General features: G+C 32.5%; 1 protein-coding gene across 2 annotated transcripts in view; it reads left to right on the top strand.

The window, feature by feature from the left end:
- LOC114717748 (tetraketide alpha-pyrone reductase 1) overlaps nt 1-25066 on the top strand; it is a 57033-nt gene that overhangs the window by 2722 nt on the left and 29245 nt on the right. Inside the window, exons 4-6 of one of the 2 annotated variants that reach the window (XM_028902944.1) lie at nt 565-727; nt 2030-2216; nt 2877-3301. In XM_028902944.1, coding sequence (XP_028758777.1) covers nt 565-727; nt 2030-2216; nt 2877-3021 — 495 coding nt within the window. In that variant the 3' untranslated portion in view covers nt 3022-3301. Of the gene's footprint in view, nt 1-564; nt 728-2029; nt 2217-2876; nt 3302-25066 lie in introns of those variants that run through there. The other variant, XM_028902945.1, reaches the window with a different exon arrangement.

Genomic DNA, 25066 nt, shown 5'->3' with positions numbered 1-25066 from the left:
ATTTCTCTTTCATTGTATAATCATCTAGCTAACTCTTTCTTTGCACTCATCAGGGATTTCTTTATGTTTTAAATGTCCATGAGTTTTTATCCTTCCTTATCCTGTGTTTTTTGTTTTTTACTTTTTTAAATTTTTTTTTTTTTGCCATGTACCAGCGATATTATTTCTCCTTCTGCTTTCTGGGTCTATGAATGGATGTCCCCAGTGGTTGTAAATCAGTCACAATGTAGTATACAACTAGTTCTCGGTTCATTTATTTTTTGTGACTTTATTCTCTATGAAAGCTGCATGTTTTAATTATGACAAAAGACAGTCCCTTGAAATCAGTTGTGATGTGATGCAGAGATTGCCCATTAAACTTGCGAAATTGCTTCAGCCATTTTCCTAATCTGTTTATTTGATAACAGATCATTACTCTGAAACTTGTATGCTCTAGAAAATTGCTGCTGAGTAGTGTTGCTAATGTATACGTTCCAACTTCCAGCGTTTTTAACATGATATTTCTCACAAATAATATTTTATAATGCCTTTCAAGTTTTCGCTATTTTTATTTTGTGCTTTCAGATCTGGTATACACTTTCCAAGACTTTGGCTGAAGATGCTGCCTGGAAATTTGCAAAAGAACACAAGATTGACTTGGTTGCTCTCAACCCAGCTGTGGTGATTGGGCCACTCTTGCAACCATCACTTAATGAAAGCTCTGCTGCAATATCAAATTTAATAAATGGTAATTTTCATAGATTCATAACGTCCATGCTGTATGGAGCACAAAAATAAATTGTCACAGTATTTATCTTCATCTGTATTGTCTGATCTTTCAACTAAAATGTTTGCTCTGGCTCTAAATGGAAAAGAGAATTGGTGTCAAGATGTTGATGTGTGCAAAGAGATTATGGGAGCATGATGATTTTAATCAGAGACTTTATGGTGACTTATTTGATGTGTGTTTTTGGAATCACGATGCAAACCATTATGCTACATAAGATCCAAAACTGTAATGCTCTTTACTATTGTCCTTTTTCACTTGAATTAGCAAATTAAGACAGCAGCAATCATAATTTCATTTTTTTCAAATAAAAGAAGAAATTTTCTTGTACAGATTTGAAGTACAAATTCATAGAAATTGAGTCTCTTAGTGTCTATTTTCGTTGCCAACAGAGAAGGTGTACAAAAGTAGGGAACGTAACTCCCAACCAATCCCACTTAGCTAATTCAAAATTTAAGTTAAAATATCATAAAAACTAATATCAACCAAGATACAGGAAACAAAACAGAAGTGATATGTGTATATATATGTCAGGAAGGAGTAATGCTAGTTGAAAGGATACAGTAAAACTCAAGTGAGATCTCTTAACACTTTCTCTGAAGTTGTGGAGTAGACTATTCCCTTGCTTACAAATTAATCTTTTAGTCTTAGGTGGGTCCTTTGATTTTGGATAGTCGTGTAAGTTATAGTTCAAGAATGCTCTTTATCAAGTTTTTCCATAATGAGGAGCAGGAGCTTATGAACTTCAATTGTTTTTATTCAATCATTGTGCGCAAATGTTTTTCCAATAATAAGAGGGTGTTTGGATTAGCTTTTTTGAAGTGATTTTAAGGTGTGAAAGATAAATATATGAAAGGAGTTTTGTTTCAATTTATATGAAAGTGCTACAAAGAAGCTGAAACAAACACTCCTTAATTATAGCCATAGTTTCACCAAATATTTTCTTGGATACATATTAAACTCAAGATGGCTGAGTTTAACTCCTAGGCCTTTGCAGAGTCCTGCTTATTGCTTTAGAAGTTCTGGGTGGCAAACTTTACATTAAGACAGTTATAGTTTTTGATTTGTTTTTCCTTCAAATTTGACCTATATGTGGTACTGTCATTGAATTTCTTCAACAATAAGCTGATTAATTATTTATTAATTTATTATTATTTTGAGAGTTCTAGCTGATTTGAATGTGCAAAACAATTTCTTGTCGTGGCCTCAAGAGAAAACTGTTTATTTTTCTCCTTGGACTATTCTCAAGCTCGTTTGATGCAGGTGCGCAAACATTTCGAAATTTATCTTTGGGCTGGATTCATGTGAAGGATGTTGCAAATGCTCATATTCAAGCATTTGAGATTTCTTCAGCCAGCGGAAGGTATTGTTTGGTTGAGACAGTAGCACACTACTCTGACATTGTGAAGATTTTGCATGAGCTATATCCAACATTACCACTCCCACAGAAGTAAGTTAATTGAATCTCCACGTCCTGAAACCTCTCTCTCTTTCTCTCTCTCTTCCACACTCACTGATATGTAATTATGGATTTAGATAAGATTTTGTTAGATTCGCTGATTATTAGGATTGTATTATGTTTTATTTAGATTTAAATGGGATTTCATATTATTAGTAAGATTTGAATTAGATATTTGATTGGGATAAGATTAGGATTACCCTTGACTTGAAAATAAGGATAATCGTCAATCTTAATCTCTAATGTTTTGATTTCCTAAATTATTCACTACTCTTTCAGTCCTAAATATAAGATCTATTTTGTAGTGTAGATTATACTATAAAGTAGGTTTTATATTTAGGACCAGAAGAATATAATATGTTACTCTTTATATTCATTCTCTATTTTTCTCTCTCACCTTTCTTTTCACAATTCCTGACACATAGTGGACTCATTGCATTCACCTCTTCAGAGATTTTTAGAACCTGCACTGCAAATGAAACTTGTGTATCGTAAAGATTTGTTCTTCCAAAACAAGTGGATGACTTGGAGATTGAACTTGTGTACTCAAATAATTTGCACCCACTTCTTATTCTGAATTGCCTTGGCATTTGCCTATTTGTTTGAAATTTTTTTCTCACCTCATTTCTTGCTTCCTCAATAACTTGTTAGATGTGAGAACGACAAGCCCTTCATGCCAGTGTATCAAGTTTCCAAAGAAAAGGCAAGGACCTTGGGGATTGAGTTTATTCCCCTGGAGGTGAGTCTCAGGGATACAGTGGAAAGCTTGAAAGAGAAGAACTTGATCAATTTTTAATTGTGATCTTTCTCCAAGGAAGGGAGTGTTGAAAACTTGAAACATGTTTTAAATATGTACCTCTGGTGTAAAAGGCTTTTGTTGAATTTTCTACGAGCTTTATCAATGTGTGTCAGTTTGTGAGATGTCTTACAAGCTTATCCATTGACATGATAGATGATAACTAATGTTCCCTCTTGTCCCTATTATAAAGCATTTTTTTAAAAAAGAACAATTATTTCTGATTATAGGTCACCAAATATGATATTAGTTACGTTTTATAATATTGTGCCTATTTAAAGTTTGATGCAATTTTTTCTTCTTCTCAAAATGTATTTTACGGTTTCAAATGTGGATAAATATGATTTCTTATATCATTTTCGAAATACTCACTTAATTACTTCGTTTTAGTGTGGGTAAGATAATTGGAAGTGTATAAGAATTAAAAGGAGTGTACAAATATGATTTTTGCTGTCACAACTTTAAGAGCCAACCTGATCAAATATTTTTGTGGCTGAACCAAATCTTTAACTGGTTGGTTCGTATGAAAATAGTTTTCAAGCTTTGATTTTATACTAACATACCATATACTCCTCTTGTCCTTAATATAAGATTTAATTCTTGAGTTGGTTTTGGTCTTAAATATAAGACTCATTTATCATATTTATTAATTTTCTCTAAATTACTCCTATAGATATTCCCTCAATCATAATCAAGTAGAAAAGGGAGAGGGGTATTAAGAAAGATGATTATGGTGTTTTAGGAAAAATGTCTCACTTTTTTTATAATTAACTAATTTAACTAACTTTCTTAATCTAATCAAACTAGTTAAATGGGTCTTATACTAAGGATCGGAAGAGTATATATATAGTCGTATGGTATGGTAATGTATACTAATGCATTCAATAGCATATTATACAACAAGTTATATATAGTCGGATAATATGTTAATACATTCAATAAAATATATTAGTTTTTAACTACAACTTGCTTTGATCATTCCATGATTAGTAAACGGCGATTGATTCAAATGACATTAGGTGGAATATTATTATATTCACTACTACAAAAATATAAATACTTGGCGGTTATTTTTAGTCATACTTGACTGTTTATAACCATCAAATATGGAGGCATCAAATATTTGCTTCTCTAATATTTGACGATTAATAATTATCAAATATTTGACACAATACTTGACGGTTTTGATTTAAAAACCATCAAGTATTATACCTAATACTTGACACTATAAAGTATGTGTTAGATATACTCGACGATTATTTATAGAAACCGTCAAGTATGTTTTCCTCATACTTGACGGTTATTATCTGTAACTGTCAAGTATTATGTATATTTGACGGCTATTAAATATAACCGTAAAATATATGTAGAATGCTTGACAGTTATATTGAATAATCATAAAGTATTATGCACTTTTTTTCTTTTAAAATGAGGTGGCTTCTTTTTAGCGGTCCTTGCGTTTTGAATACAAAAGGCAGTAATAGAGCAATATCACACACACACACACACATCAATCCAACCAGCAAATTAGAAATAGAAATATGTACTATACAAAAAGGAAACTTGGACAAGAGAAACTAAGACAAAATTTGTCAAGTACTAAACCAAAATCAAAATTGGCTATTTACAAAAACTATAACAAAATTGTCCAAGTACCTAAACCAAAAGCATCATTGAACTGTGAGAAATAAAAAAAAAAAAAAAAAAGAAGACAAATACCAATCTTCTTGTCTATCTATTCTATGCACACTGATGGTACAATGCCATTACCAATTCTTCCATAATTTCTTTCATCTGACTGGATGAATATCACGTGCAATATGTATCTGCAAAGTATTGTATAAAAAAACAAAGAATTTGATGATGTTAGGTATAAATGTATAATTAACGTAAGTATAAATTGAGCTTTGAATAAATACATGTTACGGTAATAGGGATTGTGTTAGCATTGTGCATAAATATCTCTTTCATGAACTTCATGGCACAATATCCACAATCTGTGCTTTTGTTTGGTTATAGTGGGCACTGTAAAGAGAGGTGAAGGAAAATATATTAATGATGATCTGATGATAAACTATATTTAGTTGAATAGTTAATGGTGATGAATACCTTCACTTTTTTTTTTCCATGGGAACATGGAATCGAATAGGTCGCCTTTGATCGGGGGGCATGTTAAGCCTTGATTCGTGCAGAACAACCATAGAGCTTTGAGAATATAATGAAATTAAAAGTTAATAATTGTCAAAAATTAGATAGAAAAAAGAAATTAAATTCAATGTGATAAAGCACATTCAAGATACCTGTTAAATAGTGATTGCATAAATGGTTGATTGGCTGGATCCCCATTAAGAGAATCAAAACACCAAAATTTTTGCCTTGAAGGGATTGACCACAATAAGCATCCAGTGTCCCCTAAATACAATAAAGACAATGAGAACAATTAGAAACTATTATATGATAAAAAAATTAAAGAAAATTTAGTATACTTACCCTTGGTAGTAAGGTGCCAAAAGAAAGTGTCCTTGTTCTTTACAGCCCTTGAAATGAAGATATTTACCAAATCCCTCAATAAGTCTTGCTTCATATTAGGGCTGTGGCCGGCAAAGGTATGGGGACTGATGAATCTGAACCTTTCATCAAGGTCACCAGGAACAACAAAATTCTTGTAAAGGCACCTAATTGTCCAAACAAAAATATCAATATAATAAATGTTATAAGTAATTAAGTATTTAATCATGTCTTGAGAAATACTTTATATAAAAGTTATAGGCATTCGTGCTAGCCATTTCATGAGACAGAATTTCTTTTAGTACCTCATTTGTAACGTACTCATATGCGGGTCTACCATAAACCTCTAGCTCAAAGTTGAAAGGAATCATCAAGTAGTGGCCGTGTTCTAATCTTGCCCCAATTGCATATTCCTCAAGACATTCTATATCTTGATGACACTACAAGAGTAGGCTCAGAGGGCTTCTTCTGTGAACATGACAATGACTGATTTCTCAACAGGTTCTTCTTCCCCTTAGACTAACAAATATATAGTTAGCAATAAAATAGAATTTATACATTGTTTTAAATTAGCTGAAGGTTTCAACATATATACACCTTTTTAGGCTGTTCTAACAAAATAAGACGTCCAGGCCAAGCAACAAAGCTACTCACTGCTTGGGCTATTGTCTATACATCTGGGGTGGGCACAGGAAGGGCGTAGTTGCCATCTATAGCAGTGTTCAACTATAACTTTACATGATTAGTAGGGAGAGGCGTATTATGAATCATGGTCTCCCCCGGCAAGTTGAACATGTAGCCTGGGGTGACGGTGTGATGTTTAGGGCTATTTGTCATACACTGGACATCTAAAGACAAGCAGTATTATACCTTAGGTAGAGAGGGGAATGTGTAGCTGTCCTTTCCGCTGAGGCTGAGATTCAAAGCTGGCTATGGTGCTTGGCTCTTAAACAATTGCTCAATTAGGAGCACTTAGGCTTTGACCTGCTCCTTTAACCAACCCGTTTCCTCCTTCAACTCCATAAACTCAACTGAAAAGGGCACATTTTGCCTAGCCCTAAAATAAGCTTGCTTCATGGCTCCGAAGCTAACACCCCTAAGACAACCGGGGTGATCAGGAGTCCCCAATGCCATCCTCAACATATCTTGATCGTTTGATGGATTGCTTCTTTCTTGGGAAACCTCTTGGGACATAGTTTCCTATGCAACAAATATTGTTAGTATTGTCACTTTAAGATACTAATTAAACAAGAATGCACATTAAAACTTACCATCCTATTGACGATCTTCTTCGCGTGAGGATTATCAATTTGTCCGTCTTTATTTTGCCTGGCCAATACCGCAGCATTTGATGGGATGCAGTAATTTTTTATCCTTCCTTTTCTGTCACTTCTTTCTCGGGGCTGACATACCACAAGCGCCCTTTCTGATAGGGATATTCATTCTTCTTCACCCTCTCCTTATTTTGGGTGCTTAATTCCTATGAAAACAAAGAAGATTTATGTGAACACATTAAATAGTAAATGCAATTCATTTTAGAATGGAGAATAAATGTTACCTAAAATTGCTTTTCGCGACGTGACTGAACAAAAGCTGCCCAATGCTCTTGTTTGACCACTTCCCACATCAGGAGAGGAACCTTGGACTCGTTAGCTAAGAAAGGATCTTTCAAGTATTTCTTTGTAACGAAATAGTGAATTGAGCGTACTACTGTCCAAGCCTTCCCCAAAACATACTTCTTTTTCCTCTCATCAATGTCAAATCCTGACTGCAAAACATAGAAATCAAACTATTAGTTTGAAGTATCATGTGGAAAAAGTAAATTTGACCTATCATAATAATATCTTACCAATACATCATGCCAAATAGCATCCCATACTGCGTGGTCGACCTTCCTCTAGTGTTGCATAGTGATCAGCACAATGCTTCTTGCCACAGTGCCAATAAGCTAATAAACTTATTTGATTTCACAGCTTGTCCTTTCTTATTCCACTGCACAACAAACTTTTTCCCCTTTGATCTCGCTTTAATCACTTCTTTTATGACACAGAGCTCTCTCTGTATACGTTGTGCCTCTTCCTGCAAGTGCTGCTCGTGTTCAGTGGCATTGGTGGGTTGAGATGAATTATTAGTACAAGATCTACTACCATCCACCATTGATAATAAATTAAAACACATAGCATTAAATGAGTGAATAAAATAAAGTCATTAGTAACATGAATGAATCAAACATAATGAAATCAAGTAAAAATTAACTCAAACAATAATAAAAAGAATTTACATAATCAACTAGCTCTTTTTCTCTTTTTACTTTTAGCTTTTTGTATATTCTTAATTTAAACTTTTTTATCTTCTTATGCAGCACTTTCTTTTTCTTTGAAATCCATATTCCTTCATTGTGATCATGCTTGATGTATATGGATTGATTTTCATTCAAAAGATCTTCAAGTGATGTCCCTTGAAATGGATCATCATCAAATTCATTGTCTTTATATCCCATCTCTTCATTTATTTTATTGGTCAACAAGACAATAGACTATCCTTTTGTAGTAGAATTTGGAGCATAAAAAACTTGTCTAGCTTGAGAAGCCAAAACTTGTCTTTATACCCTTCCTTATTCAAGTTCAATTGTATGAATCTTAAGTCATCAACCCTCAATGCATTATTGTCCACCCAGTTGCTACTAAGTACTGCAACCCTAAATCCAATATAATCTAGCTCTCGAATATGCTCAACCACCCAAAGTATGACATATTTCCATAGATGGGATTTTTATTTTTAGCACTTGATATATGCATGATATTAGCTACAAGGTTTATATCACTATTTTGCATTGGCTAAAGTATACATTTAGTTCTTTAACTTTGTACGAGGTTTCAATTTAGTCCTTTAACTTTAAAAAGCATATAGTTGATCCTTTAACCCTAAAATCATTAGGCTCCAATGATATTTTTTGTAACAATCATGGATGTTTTGAAAATTAAATTTAATATGTTAGCATTTGAGAATATTTTATTAATATTTAAGATCTTAATATCATCATTTAAAAAAAATTTAGAGTTAAAGGACTAAAAGTATATTTTTTAAAGTTAAGGGACCAAATTAAAATCTTGTACAAAGTTAAAGGACCATATATATACTTTAATCTTTTGCATTTTACTCTGATCATCTTGCTCTTTAGTATAGAAAGTGAATCTATTGATAAGGTAGCTTGTGAAAGCCATTACATGTTTGCTTGGTCTATTTGCTAAGAACTTTATTTTTTCAGAAATTGAATTGGGATCAATATTATAATTGCCATGCACTTGCTCTTTCAACCACGATATAAATTGTTTATCGTGTGCTTTGGCATACCACCTTTTAAGTTTATCAGGATTATCCCTTTTAAGTTCATCAAAATGCTTGTCCACATAGTCCTCAATCTCTTCAGAGTTGTGCAATACATATAGATGTGCTTGCTCTCACTGTTAGTTTGAGATAGTAACAACTTTTCTCCCCATAATCCCTTCTCCACCTATTCTTTCCTCATGGTAAGATACTGGAATCCTAATATGACTCGCATTTTTTAAGTATTGGATAGAAAATTCAACAGCCTCTTCACAAATATATCATTCTATAACACAACCCTTTGGACAACTTCGATTTTTTACATGCCCTTTCAATGTTTTTATGTAACGTGTAATATCCTAATAAAAAAAATTCAAAAAAAATAATTGAAAAATAATATAATATTATATAATATAATAATATTTTATTATAATATTTAAAAAAAAAAGTCCAACTTTCCACCGAAATATTGGGGGGGACCGGTGGGGGTTGGGGTTAAGTTTGAAAATCCCCCCCCCAATAAATGTGCAGGGGGTGTTAAATACACCCCCAGCAATTCATCCCCCCCTAGGCAGGCGCAAGAAGAAAAAAGAGAGAGAGAGGGTTGGAGTGTGCGTGAGAGAGAGGAGCATACCGGTAAAGGAGAGGACAAGCTTTGAAGATATTTTAGCTACATAAAATTACTTCTTTTTATTAAACTTTCTTTATGAATATTTCCTGTATATTTTGAGCTTCCTATTTACATTATTACTGTAGTGGTTGGAGAAAATTTTGAGACTTATATATGATACAAGTATTGAGTTTTAATAAAAGATTAGCATAGAAATTTAGAAGTAAATGAGTTGTTAGTTTTAATTGGTTTAAATTTGTTTATTTATTAGTTTTAGTATTTAAATCAAATTATTTAGTTGAAAATCTGTTATTTATGGGATATATCATATTTTTACCGATTAAATTCAAGTTAAGTAATTTATTTGGGTTGTTTGAAATATTATTACAATTTTAATCGGTTTAGTTTTATTTATTGGGTGACTGGAGATTTTAAAATAATTATTGTAGCTAAAAAGTTTATTATTTATGGAAATATATATATATGGTAGTTATACCATTAAAGTTTTGATTAGATTATTTAGTTATAAATATTTGAAGTATTATTAAAATTTTGAGAGTTTGATTTTGAGGTTTAAACTGAAAAAGAGAGTTTTTAGAATTTAGAAAATAATAATTTTATATTTAGAAATTATGGAAAATCCTTTTTATTAAGGTAAATAATTTGGAGGTGGTAAATAAATAATTTGGGTTGTTAGAAATTTTAAGTTGTTTCTAAAATACTTAATAATTTTTGAGTTATGAGAGTTGCGGGAATTTAGAGTAAAAATTTAATTAAATTAGAAATTTAAATAATATAGAGAAGTTTAATTAATTAATTAATTAATCAGTTTATATTAATATGTGGTTATATTAATTGTGTAGATTAATTATTAGTTGAGCAAAGGATTGACCTTGTGGTAATCCTTAGTATTGCTTTGGCGAGAGGTAACCACTTTTCACTTGTTATATGTGCTAATATGTTGTTTGTGAGTATTTTGCTATTTTGGTATAATAATTTGTTATTTGAAACTCGAGTAGATAAATTATATCTTTTGAGCTATGAAAATTGTCTTGTGGGATTTTTTGGAATTGTGATTGAGAAGTTTGGAAAAGATATATGATTTATATCTTATGGATTATACTGGGAAAAGATTGAGACATTTTTGTTATATTGTGAATGGTTGGTTGTTATTTGGATTTTGAATTGAGCGCTATCCTACCACGTGGTAAGGCCACCATTAGTGCACATTGGTTGGCTCCTTCCTTCGTCTCTAGAGTAAGGGATAGACCTTTGTGGCTTTTTATTCATCCCTCAAAGTGTGGGATAGGCCTATAATAAGGGATGGACCTTAGTGACTATTTGATCGTTTCCCAAAGTGTGGGATAGGCCTATAATAAGGGATGGACCTTAGTGACTATTTGATCGTTCCCCAAAGTGTGGGATAGGCCTATAGGTCGGTTTGATCTCCTATAGTGAGGGATAGACTTATGTGGCTTGTGTGTTAACCCCGGTAATGAGGGTTTGGATGATTGAGAGTATTTGAATATACATATTTGTATTTTCACTGATATATATATTGAAATTTAATAATTATCCCACTTGACACCTCACGAGCACATGTTAGTATGTATGATGAGTTAGAAAATTGGTTACTGAGGCGTTTGTCTCACCCCGTGGTTTTTACTATCTTCAGGTGATAGTTCAAGTAGTGGCCCATCAGGGAAGGCTCCGGAGGCATAGTGTGCTGTTGTAGCTTGTATAGTCTCCCTGCTTTTGTTTTATGTGTTGACTTGTTATATATTGCCACATAGGGCTCATATACTCTAATGCTATAAACTAATATTTTTAATTACTACTATCTGATATGGGAGGTCATTGGAAGGCCAGAGATATTTAAGACTTTGCGTATTACACTCATTTGATAGTGTTGACTTTTGACTAATGGGCTCTATGATTTATATTAAAATGTTTTATCAGTTCGTGTGTTTGAAAGTATAAGTTTGGTTTGGGCTAACGGTTGAATGATATTTCTGGACTTTGAAAGTCCAAGGCCCAAGTTAACGATTGATGTGGCTCGTAATATAAGTTTATTTCTTTTAACCATGATAGCGATTTTAAAATTTTAAGGTTTCTTCTTTTCTATCATGGTTAATCGTTCGAATAAATTGAAAATTTTGATCTAAATGGGTTTTAAAAGAACGGTTGTCACATAACGCTCAACCGGGTGCATCCATCTTAAATAAACTAGGCTACACAGTTGCACCTCTCTAACTAAGTGAACGATTAGGTGGACCATGATGTCAAAAAATACAAGAGAAAAATAAATTTCAAGCTTGCACAATGTCACTATGATTCAGATTTGCAACCTCGACAATTTATTGGGATTAATCACTTTGCTGTATAGAGACTTAAAGAGGAAACATAATTTTGTGAGCACAGTTCACACCTTATCAAGTAAAATAGCTTGTATTGCCACCAAAATAAAGTTTTCTATCAACACATGGCAATCATGAGATTTTAAACCCTTCAGCTTCAAATCCTTAATTGAAACAAGGTTGCTAATGTTAGAAGATAGTAACCTTTCGATATTTTTACTGTAGCCAGAAACTCACAAAAACTAGTTTTCTCCTTTTTGGATAGTGTGTGAGCAGCCGGATGAAGAAATGTATAAGTTCCCTTATCCTCTGGTGCTAATTCGTCCCTTATCCCTATCTCAATCATATTTAACCTCGCTTTTATGCCATCCTTCGTCTTCCCTAAAATATGGAGTAACGTGCCAAAAACACTTTCATATATATTTTTCTTGATATGCATACCTCATATCTAGGGTCTTCCAATATGGCAACACAAAGAAAATGGGCTTCTTCTTCCACCTACTTGTCCTAATATGCCTTGCAAAAGGTTTTGTAAATTCGCACTCTATATCTTTCACCTTATAAAAAACATCCTCCCCAGTCAATGATGTAGGTGACTTACCTTCTTCTAAATTCCTATTAAAATACTTTTTAAAATGACAATGAGGACGATCATGATGCAATCATTTACAGTATCCCATATAGGAATTTTTCATACTATGTTTCAACCTTATTGAATCCGTGCCTTTTTCACAAATAGGACATCCAAGTTACCCTTTAATGCTATGTCCTGGCAGATTACTGTATGCAAGGAAGTCGTTGATTGTGCCAAACAATATGGCTCTCAACTTAAATATTTTTTTCTTATACGCATCATATATATCAACCCCACTATCCCACATAGCTTTAAGTCTTCAATTAGTGGAATTAGGTATATATCAGTATCGTTCCCTAGTTGCTTTGGCCCAGAGATTATCATAGATATCATAAAATACTTGTGCTTTATGCATAGCCATAGAGGAAGGTTATATTAAAAAAAAATCACTGGCCATGTACTGTGGGAATTGCTTTGATGCCATATGGGTTCATTCCGTCAGTAACCAATGCAAGGCGTAGATTCCTCTCTTCTTCCTTAAATTTAGGATACTTAATGTCAAACTTCTTCCATTCTAGAGAATTAGCAGGATGCTAAATCATGTCATCTTTAATCATTTCATCCGTATGTCACCTTAGATTTCTTACATCTTCTTCACTACTATACAAGCATATGAATCTTGGTATTATGGGAAAAATATCATAATGCCTTCTTCAGACTTTTTCCGTTCTCTTGGTAGCGTGAGGCATTACACTTAGGACACTCAGTTAGTGACTTATATTCCTTCCTAAACAAAATACATTCATTGAGGCAAACATGTATCTTCTCATAGCTTAGACTGACAGAGCACAACACCTATTTTGCGTAATACATTTTTCTTGGAAGCTTATTTTCCTTTGGTAGCATTTGTTTTAGAAGCAAAAGCAATTTTATGAAGCTTATGTCACTCCAACCATTTCTTGCCTTCAAGTTATACAATTTCATAACTATAGACAATTTTGTAAACTCAGTACAGCCTTCATACATAGGTGTCTCTGCGTCACTCTTTGATTTCTCAAACATTTCTGGACAATTCTCGAGCTCGTCTTTAATCATGTTAGCCATATCTTTAAGATGGTCAGCTTCATATGTACTTGTGTCAAAATTAGTTTATCCACAGCTTTCACTTTACCCCCGATTATTATTGCCCAAATCTCTTATCTCCTCATGTTTTGTCCAATGCTCTTTAATTAATTCTATAAATAATTAAGTGGCTCTCATAAACGGATGGTGGAACCTTCTTAAGAAGGCAACACTTAACACAAGGGCAAATAATGCTATTGCTATTATTGGCATGCCTAACAGTAAACTTAACAAAATATTCTATACCGTTCTAATATTCCTTTGATAAGCGGTTGGCAGACATCCATTTCTTATCTATGGTCTCTATCTAACATTAAACATTTTGAGAAAAATGTGATCAGCAGTCAAGCATGTTGAGTGAATTAAACAAAGATAGGGGATCAATGATTCACAACTAGTCACATGTTACCCTCTTTAATTTTAATTATGCTATTTCAACTATTAGCAAGTAGTAATTCTAGTTATTAACAACTAGTAATTGAAATAAATTAAATCATGTGCCATTACATTTGAAAAAAAAAATTAGCAGCATAACAACTTAAAAATGAGCATTTCCTAGGCTTTATGCCGACTATTTGAACTATATTAACTTCAAAAAAATTGACCAAAAAGCAAACTTGCAGCAAGGCAATATCATAACTAATAGCAACATTCATGAAACAAAAATAAAGCCACTGAATAATTCTTCAAACTAAAAACAAATTTCATTGAATTTAGAAACAATGCAATCTAAATTCAATCATGTCCTATTGTAATTGGAAAAAAAATCAGTAGTATGACAGCTTAGAATGAGCACTTCTTGGGCCTTTTGCCTTGGGCAAATTCAATTTAGAATATCTAACACCTAAAACTACCATTCATGCAAGTTTAATTAAATCTAAATAACCTAAAACTATCTAACATAATGCCATTTTCCTTTCATTTCTTATTCTCTTTCCCTATTCTTTTTCGTTATATTGTTACCATTCACTATTAATAGTTAGATCAAACAATCAAAGCAATACAAACATAGAGCAAAATTACCATTCAAAACTATAAACGATAAGGATCCACTCACAGAAATCAGTAGTTCCATTCAACCCACAAACCACACCAACTCAGAACATCCAAAGAGCAACAAGAAAATGAAGTAAAAAAAAAAATGAAAGAACACAATAATTGAACCAGAAAAAAAGCCATTCCACCATTAAACTCTAAAGACGAAGAAGAAAGGCAACCAACTTGGACCAACAAGCAGAACTGAATGTAACCACCAGTGACAGCCAAGAGGGAAGAAGAAAACATAGCCGAAAAATGAAAGCACGAGTGATAAAAAGCAAGAGTAGGGCAGAAAACGCAAGCATGATGGAGGAAAACTAAAAAATGAATAGGGAATGTGCAAAAATTAGGTGGGGAAGGGAGATTTGATTGTTCAAACGTCTAGGGAGAGCACGCAAGAGAGAAACATCTAAAAAAAATTTGAAATGGAGTTTCGCTGAAATAAACAAATTAGGGATTTTAAAAGGGAATACTTGATGGTTGTTACATATAACCGTCAAATAGTTACGTAAAATATTTGATGGTTATGTGTAATAACCGTCAAGTATTCCCTTTTAAAATCCCTAATATTTGATGGTTTTACTGAAAAACCGTCAAGTATTCCTCAGGTGAACAATAATTGATGGTTGTTCCCTATAACCGTCAAGTATTTGAACAATCGTCAAGTGTTGTTTCCCTCTTTGGCGTATCTTCTTATTTGATGGTTTTTTAAATAACCGTCAAGTATTTATCATTCTGTAGTAGTGATTCATTATTACTATTAGAGAATGCATCTTTGCATGGAGGTGTTGACAAATTTGGCAATAGGACCCACATCTTAGACATGGAAATTAGATGACAAATTTACGAGTTGAGTTAGTTACACTACCAAAAAAAAAAAAAGACTTCCAGTGACGACTTTCAACAGTGACACAAAATGTCTCCGCTGAAAATGTGACTTTCAATGGGGACATTAAAAGTCACTGTTGAAAATCTTACCATCGCCTTTAAAAGTGTACTTTTAGCGGCAAATTTTTAAAGTCACCACTAAGGGTCAATTTTTAAAAGTGAGACTTTCAGTGGCAACTCCTAATGTCGATGCTAAAAGAGCTTGTAGAGTCGCCGCTGAAAGCACCTTTCAACGGCGACATTTTTTGTTATCGCTAAAGGGTAGTTTCAGTGGCGACTTTATATCGCCGTTAAAGTCTATTTTAACTCATTATTATCATTTTGAGTTTTTTTATTAACAATAATTTTGTTCATTAATATGATTTGTTATGACAAAATAAAGTATTTTACATGTTGTGTTAGAGAGAAAAAGAGGGTTAGACAGATAATATGCTGTGTGTGAGAGTAAGAGAGAGGGAAAGAGGAAGGAATGAATGTGTATGAAAATGAGATATTATAACTATGTGTATAAGAGAATTAAATAATCATGATAAAATTTATAATTGAACTTACTATTTTTTATATACTATTGTCATATTTTGTAACTATAAATATAAATATTAAAATAAATAATATAATAACTTAAATAATTAGAAAAAATAACAAATAATATTGTATGAATTATATTTTTTATATTTTGGCCAAAAAATTATATTTTTTATACAAAATGGATATTATAAATAAATATTTTAATTAAATTAGAAATTAAATATAAATATTTAATAATAGTATTATTATTTAATAATATTTAATCTAATAGCCTTTAGTGGTGACTTTTTATCGCCGCTGAAGGACATTTTCGACAGCTACATTTTTGTGGTGGCTAAAAGTCACCACTAAAAGTTTATTTCAATATTTTATTACTATTATATATATATATATATATTTGATTTTACAATAATTATTACTAAATTCATTTCAACTCAATGGGCAAGAAGAAGGGACGCAGAAAGAGGAGGTCAAGAGTTCAAACCATAGAAGATTCATATTTATGGTGATCATACGATAGTCACACAAAGTTTAGATTACTAGAGCCTAAACTTGAGTGGCACAGTAGAGCACCACACAAGAGAGAGAAGTGAGCTGAACTGATGAATGGAGGTCTCTATTTATGGTATTGGCCACGGATATTTTAGGAAAGCAAAAGATTCACTAAGTCTATCAGTTTGAATTTGAATTTAAATATTCAAATATCTCTTAACTAGCAAGATTATGAATTTGAATTTAAATCCAGAATCAACCTTAATTAATTCTAAGTATATATCTCTAATATATATATATATTTAATCTTACAATATAAATTAATGTAACTCATATTGTAACTAATTGGATTTGATTCAAGATTTTTGAATGAGTTAAAACATCATAATCATGCTTAGATGTTTGATTGGAATATTCTTTTAATATCCATCAAATAATCCAACCAATCAAGAGCAGATCCACACCCAAAAATTCAACAGTAGAAAATATTTAAGCCTGAGGTTTCTTTTTCTCATCCACTTTCTTTCTTTATCCTTTTGATTTTCTTTAACTATTTTAAACAGCAAAAGATATATTTTTGTTCGTATTTTCTCCTGTCATAAGGTAAAAGTCATTAGTCATTCCCTCGTGAGAGACGGGTAGTGTTCGTCGCTATTGGAGAAAGCATCTTTGCGTGGATGCAGGTGTTGACAAATTTGGCAGCAGGGGACCTACATCCAATTAGATAAGAAATTTGCAAAGGTTAATTAAGATAGTTATTTGGATTAATATAAATTTTGGTCTCTCAAATTTACCGTCATGTTGATTTTATTCCCTTATTTTAAACTATAGGTTTTAGTCCTTCAAGAAGCAAAATAACCTAGGTTTTTATTGAGTTATAGAAACCAATATTTTAAATAAAAAGAAACTTGAGAAATTAAAACCTATAGTATGAAATTTGAGGAATCAAAACCAAAATGAAGACAAACTTAAAAGACCAAAAATTGTATTAGCCCTAGTATTTATAATAATATATATTGATTTTTCTAAAATATTACTTTTTAAGTAGTATTTGCTTTGGATACTACTCCTTTAATGCAAAACTCTCTTAATATCGATGGGAGAGTATGGAAAAAAATATTATTAATTTGGGGGGAGGGGGGAAGCAAATTGTGGTTATACATTTAGGACCAAAATAATCTCTTTTACCAATTCAAAAAGCAGTTTGGATGTTCATTTTTAAGATGAGCATTCAAAGCTCATTTTATCTGGACCATACAAATGTGATTAGAAAAGTCTAGATTTAATTTATTTATAATTTTATTTCGTAAAAAGTAATTATTTTAACAGGTTTATAATCTAAAATAAAAATATTCTCTTAACTATAAACTTTTTTTAACAAAAAATGATTACTTTATTTAACAACAATTAATTAAAAATATTAAATCTGCCGTCCAAATTAAGTCTAAATAGTCCAGAAAGGAAGAGCTTGGGTAAGATGAGCACCCAAACCAGCTTGAATTAGTGCTTACATTTAAGATGTGAGAGGGTATTATTTTTAGCGTGAGACAGTGATTTGTGTTTCTTGTGTAGTTGGGTGCTGGAAATTTGTAAAACTTTATCCACTAAGACCTTGTTTGGAGTCATGACTAGAAGCACATTTCACATAAATCAACACAAGACTCTTCTCACATATTTATCTTGTATTTGTAAATTAAGATTAAAAAACTCCTTATAAGTCATTCTAAATGGACTATAGGGACAGAGCAACCATTCAAATCCCCCTCGAGATAGAGGGATATGAGATTTGGACCCATTTGGTTCACCAAAGATATTTATAACAACTTACCTACCAAAACCCGTCTTTACCTCTACTTATAAGCAGTTGTGATTTAAGGATTATTAGTAGTTTAAAATATACCAAAAATAATTCAAATAATATAATATAATTAAATAATATAAAAATATTCATATTTAATTAGAAAAAATAATATAAAATCTTGTTGTTGGAAAAAATAGGAAAAATTCCTTAAAAAGACAGTTAAATAACTCAAATCCTTATTTAGGTCTTATCAAGCCACATAGCCTGAAGAGAAATTTTAAAATTTTATGAAATGACTGTAATGCCTCTTTAATTAAAAACTAAAAGAGAATTCTAAATTAACATATTTTATTTTATAATTAACATATTTTATTTTATAATTAACACATTTTAATTCTAAATTAACAACTTTCTATCTTTTTAACACACTTATAGGAAGTCTTTAATAAAATTTTATTACAATACAGCTTTAAAAATTAAGAAGTTTAGTTATGCAATTAATAAATTTCAGTTCTAAATTAACAGCTTAATGTATCCATAACACACTTGCAACAAGTTTTTAAATAAAACTTGATCACAGTAGTATCTTCAAAATTAACAGGTTCAATTTCACCATTGACACATTTCAATTCTAAATTAATAACTTGCTATCTCCATAACACACTTGCAACAAGTTTTTGAATAAAACTTGATCACATGTTCCAATTCATAGTTAACACATTTTAATTCTAATTAAATTAACAACTTTTTGTCCCAATAACACGCTTGCAGTAAAACTTAATCACAATACAATCATAAAAATTAACGCTTTCAATTACGTAGTTAACAAGTTTCAATTCTAAATTAACAGTTTTACATATGCATAACATACTTGCAATAAGTCTTTAAATAAAACTTGATTACAATACAACCTTAAAAAGTAACATATTTCATTTTACAGTTAAGACATTTCAATTCTAAGTTAACAACATTTTATCTTCATAATACACTTGTAATAAAGGAGGAAGATTTAATATAAAACCTAACTCACCATTGCTTACTTGATCGATTTTCTAACTTTGCAATGTAAACGTCAGAGTTCTTACGCAACATGAGAATGATAAAAATTCTCATATCTCTAGGTTTCTAATGAAAGAGGTATTAAAGTCATTTCATAAAATTTTAAAATCCCTCTCTGAGTCATATAACCTGATTAAAAATTTGACAAATATAATAATTTAAATAAAAATTTGAGTTATTAAAATGTATTTGTAAGGATTTTTACAAATAAATATAAAACGTGACGCAAGTTTTTCTTTTCTTTTTTTATTTTATTCTTTTCTTTTGCATTCTCTCAGTGCTATAAGTTTTTTATTTTGACCCGCAGGATTAATTCATGAGTCTTCCCTCCTCACTATGCACTATTCAGTTTTCAATTTCACACATAACTGACAGGTTCTCTCTCCTTCCTAACCTTCCCCGAATAACACGCTTTGCCCTTAAACCTCCGGCAGCATCCATGGCTTCTGGCCGTATAGAAACTAGTCCCAAGTGGGTGAAGCATCCCCAACAACCGTCTAGTGAGCGGGAAATGGGAAGGAGAATAGCGAAAACATAATCCGGCTAGCCCACCAACGTAATTCAGCGGGTTACTCAAGTTTTCCCAGTTGCACCAGCTTAGACTGAGTTGGGTTCGATCGCAAATCATACCAAACAAGTGTTCGGTTCACCGGTTTTCACGCATAATCTAGTTCTTATATTACATACTGGAGGTAGTATAATCCAAAAACTGTTTTCAAGCTTGCACATGTAATTAGCTAGGCTTTTTGTTTTCCCACTTTTTTCACGGGATCTTGTCTTCCAAAACAAAATTTTCAAACCATTTAGTTATAAAAAATTGTAAATGAAAAAATTTTCAAACTTTTTTATTCACATGAAGCAGCTAATACTATAGTAGATGTATTCCTTTGTATATAAACGCATGGATGCCCTTTAGCAACCAATCAAATCATCTCTTCCATAATGGCACCATCAGCTCTTTCATTCAGAGTGTGTCGGCGTCAGCCGGTCGGACGTAGACCACCAAGGAGGCTTCGGTTCCAAACTCCGGTCATCCAGTTCATATTCCATTTCAATGATAAATCATCATATTTAAAAAGTTAAACCCCTTATATCAGCAGCACTCTTTCTTTTTTCGCCACCTATCTATACACTCTTTCTTATGTATTATCTTTGACTAATTTTAACCCACTTTTAGTATTTGTGTCTTATAAAATAAAATAGGAATAAATATATTTTTGTGCCAATTTTTAAAAAAAATAAGCATTGACAACTCTCAATCTATGGGTAACACGCTTGAAATGTAAAGGTTTTATTTTCGCACTATGCTTGAATCACACAATGAGTGATGCTATTGGTCTGGTTCAATTTAAGAGCGCGTTACGAGAAATCGCTCGCGGTGCGCGTCAGCCTTTGACTCCACCAATTTGGTATAGGGAGCTTCTAAACGCAAGAGACCCACCGCGTATAATGTGCATGCTTCATGACTATGAGGAAGCCACTAGTACCAAAGAATGCATCATCCCCTCAGACAACATGGTCCATCGTTCCTTCTTCTATGGACCTAATGAAGTTGCTTCAAGTCGTGCTCAAATCCCTTATCATCTACGTGGTTCTTCTTCCAATTTTGAAATCATCACTGCATTCTTATGGAAGCGTCGTATAATGGCTCTTCAAACTTATAATGATGGTGATAAAGTTCGTATATTATGTGTTGTGGATGCTCATGCCAAATTCGACCCTCCTTTGCCGGACGGTTATTATGGCAATGTCGTCCGCTTTTCGATGGCCGTGACCACCGTCGGGAAACTACGAAGGAACCCAGTGGGATATGCTTTAGAGTTGGTGAGGAAATTGAAAGGTGAAGTGAGTGAGGAGTACATGCACTATGTGGCAGATTTCATGGCAATTAAGGGACGACCTCCTTCAATAAAGGACGTAGGGTCGTATTTGGTGTCAGATGTGACACAAGCTGGGTTCAATGATGTTGATTTTGGGTGGGGAAAGGCAGTGTATGGCGGACCGGCAAGGGCAACTGAAGTGGTAAGCTACCACATACCATATAAGAATGCTCAAGGACATGAAGGTGTAGTAATACCTTTATGTTTACCTGGTGAAGCCATGGATAGATTTGTGAAGGAGTTAGATAGAATGCTCAGAACAAGATTGATCAGTTCTTCCTTACAAGTGGGTTTTCTATAATACATGTGAATATAAGACCCAGTTTTAAGAGGTGAGGCTTGTGTGTTCTCTTCATTTTAGTATTGTAATTTCCTCGATCGTCAACTTTGGAAAAAAATTCATTGGTAAGAAAAATAAGGGCTCATGCCACTATTAGATGATGATTCTTTCTCTTGTTTACCCATATTAATTACAACAAATATAGGCTTCTCTTCTTTTTTTGGCCAACCAGGATTCTTCAATCATAGCCCTCCATTTTTTTTTAACTAATGTTGAGGTTTCCTTTCCTTCAAATGACATAGTAGAGATTAAGAACAGGAATGAACATAATTGCATCTTGAAATGTCACTACTCCTCCAGTACTCTATGTATGAACATCAGTTAAGTTCTTGTTATGAGATAATGGCAAGTTGCTGAGTCCCTCCTTCTGTAAACCAAAACATCCATAAGTTTCAACTTTTCTTCCCACTAAACCAGTTTGGTCTCTTTGATTCATTAAACTAGCTATTTGCCAAGCCATGTCACCGCCCACCAGCCACCATGCCGTTGCCACCTTACTACTCCCATACCATGTCGTCGTCATCGCCTGAATAATATCAACTTAAAATGTGTCTTCTTCAAGGTTCCAGCTCATAGATATGGAAGAAGTATGCTCATGTGCTCAATCAGTAACATCCAATATCCCAAATGGAAGATTGGAAGCAGAAGTAATATATCATTAAACAATTTGGTGGAACAACTACCAAATAGTAAGTGAGATTGCTGCTAACTTCCAAGAAGTCTCTGATTTGATCAGTCCAAGCCCCTCATCTGGGAATACCAGCTGCTAAAACCAAAATATGATCTGAATCCTTTATAGAAGGATTGAAGCCAACAACTTTATGAGCATTCCCCTTCCCTCATAAAATCATCTGGGCAGATCTCTTGACGGGGAGTACAAGGCAAAAGTAGGATTTAAGATATTACTCAATCATCATTCAGTATGCCCAATAATCTATCCTCCTATGATATTTGAAATTCCATATAAAAAGTCAAGCTGCCTGTGAAGTATCTTCTCATATGGAAGCCAATTCATCAAGCTTCGCCAATTTGGAGAGCTCCTTTTGGTCTAAGAACTTCATCATTGTATTCTAATCTTTTTTTCTTGGGGAAAATCGCAAAAAAAAAGACTGCCAAAATTAAAAAATTATAAATAGGGACCTATGACAATATTAGTATGGGTTTTGACAACAATTTATGTGTTTTGACAATAATTTTTATCAATGGGTCCTTGTGTTCAATTTTTCTATTTTGACAGTCTTTTTCTACGATTTTTCCTTTTTCTTCTGTGATTAACATATATAATTTGGTTTTTCTCCAAAAAAAGAAAAAAGATTCAACCAATTTCATCATGTCTAAAGATAGCTTTGCTGAGACAAATATGACTTCCGCAGGATATTGCTTTTGCTGATAAATTTGACAAGATCTGGGAGGTCATAATTTGAACTATACAGCTCTCAACAAGATGGTCCAAGCATCTACATAAAGTTTGAAACAAGACCAAACCGTGGACACCAAAATCAACCAAATCCAAGGTCGTTTAAACTTCTAGGGACACACAAACTCAAAAAATGCCACTTTTGGAACTTCAAAGTTCCCACTAGCTCCAAACCAACTCAAACCAATAGCAAACCTCCATTTAGGCTAATAAACACATTTCAATTAGTACAAGGGACAAAGAAAAGCCTCTGAATCAACTAAAGACAGATCACAAAGGAATTTGGCCACCTAAACTACTCTAAAGCTTAATTATTGTTTCCAAAACATGGAGAAAATGACGGAAAATAGCAATATTAGTGCTATTAACCATTGAGGACTCCAAGGTACATGGCACTTCTTTCTTCCCTTTCATGAAAACACTAGATTAGTAATAAGAGAAGACTGAAACATCATGCAATAATCAAAAAGCTAGATGGTGTTATATTCAAACAATCAAAATAATGAATCCTACACTTATAAACTAATAAAACAACAAAATAACAAACCTACAAGGTCATATGGCCAATATTCCAAAAAGCATGTCCCTATCTAAAAGGTGGGATGACATTGAAACCTTAGCAACTAGGAGAAAAACAAGCATACTAGTCCTGTTATTTTTAAGGTATAATTAGTTTTTTAATGTCACATTCCAAATGTTATGGTATAATTATTTTTTTTTGTTTCCAATAATAATCTAAAAAGATGGGTAACATTAAATGGAAGTAATTAAAATTTAAAATAGTGCGGCAGCATTAAATAGAGGAAAAAAATAAAAAGGAAAAAAATAATGGGTTTAGATTTATCTAATATCTTGAAATATTTTTTGAATGCGCCTTGCATTCTAAAGTGTTATACTCTATTTTGAAATATTTTTTCAATTGCATTAAACACCCTAAAATATATTATGGTTCTTTTAGTACCCTAAAGTACATTTTCAAGTTGAGTTTAACACCCTAAAAATTATTGAAAAATTCTTTAGGATGCTTGATACACATTTACTTAATAATAATTCATAGCAAAGTTAAAATTGCTTTTGAAAATATACGTTAATGGTAAAAGTATCCTTGAGAAAAAATTTTAAGACGAAGATTGCTGTTATGATCACTCTTTATAATGAAAGGTTAATAGAAATAATTGCAAGATAGATCAAAGACCACAATACTCATATATATATATATATATATATATTTGTAACCAATCTTATAATTATGACCCTAAGAGATAAATAAGAACCAGAAGCATTATAGATAAGATGATAAGCTACAAGGGCTATATGAAGGGAATAAGAACAGAAGAAACTCCATAATCACACAGACAATGGCCAAAGGGAAGAGAGAAGAACGACATAGAGGAATCACCACAATAATCTTCAATCCCTCCAAACCCCTTCTTGCCACATATATATGCTCCACTTCTTTCGTGTAAGCCCAAATCTGTAAGCCCATTAACTTCATCCCAATAGTCACTTCTTCTGGCCCATTCTTTGCTATCTCAAGACCCCAAACCATATCATTCTTAGGCCCATTCATTACAATGCAAGATACTCTAAAGTACTGGGTGCATTTAGAAAAGTATTTTAAGGCATTAGATGAATCAAAAAATATATTTTAAAGTATTAGGCTCATCTAAAAACAATTCTTGTGAAATATTAACCTAAAAATAATTCTTACATAGCATATATCTTCCCCCCCCCATGAAATACCTGTGTGTTTTTTGTGAGGGGCAATAATTATGAAGGAAGGAAGTACTTCTCTAGTCCTATTTATATGACAGAGAAAGAAATTATTTTTTGGTCATATTTATAGGATATTGAGAAAAAAATTTATATGTATATACAAATTTTTTTTTTGATGACAAGTGGATATACAATTTTACCCTTTACTTATTATTATGTTGACTTTATTAAATGGCTTGCCCTTTCCGCGTGCATCCTTATATCGTATTCGTATGTATTTATTTAAAGCCAACTGCGTTTGCTTGTTTTTTTTTTTTTTTTTTTATCTTAACTGCCTTTGCTTGTGAATTCCGATTAACATGTCAGAAGCAACTAAACTATAGTTTTC

This window comes from Neltuma alba, unplaced genomic scaffold (assembly GCF_004799145.2).
Source record: "Neltuma alba isolate B1F8T4 unplaced genomic scaffold, ASM479914v2 tig00011773_pilon, whole genome shotgun sequence".
Classification (NCBI taxonomy): Eukaryota; Viridiplantae; Streptophyta; class Magnoliopsida; order Fabales; family Fabaceae; genus Neltuma; species Neltuma alba.
This window is presented reverse-complemented; position numbering and strand designations above follow the sequence as displayed.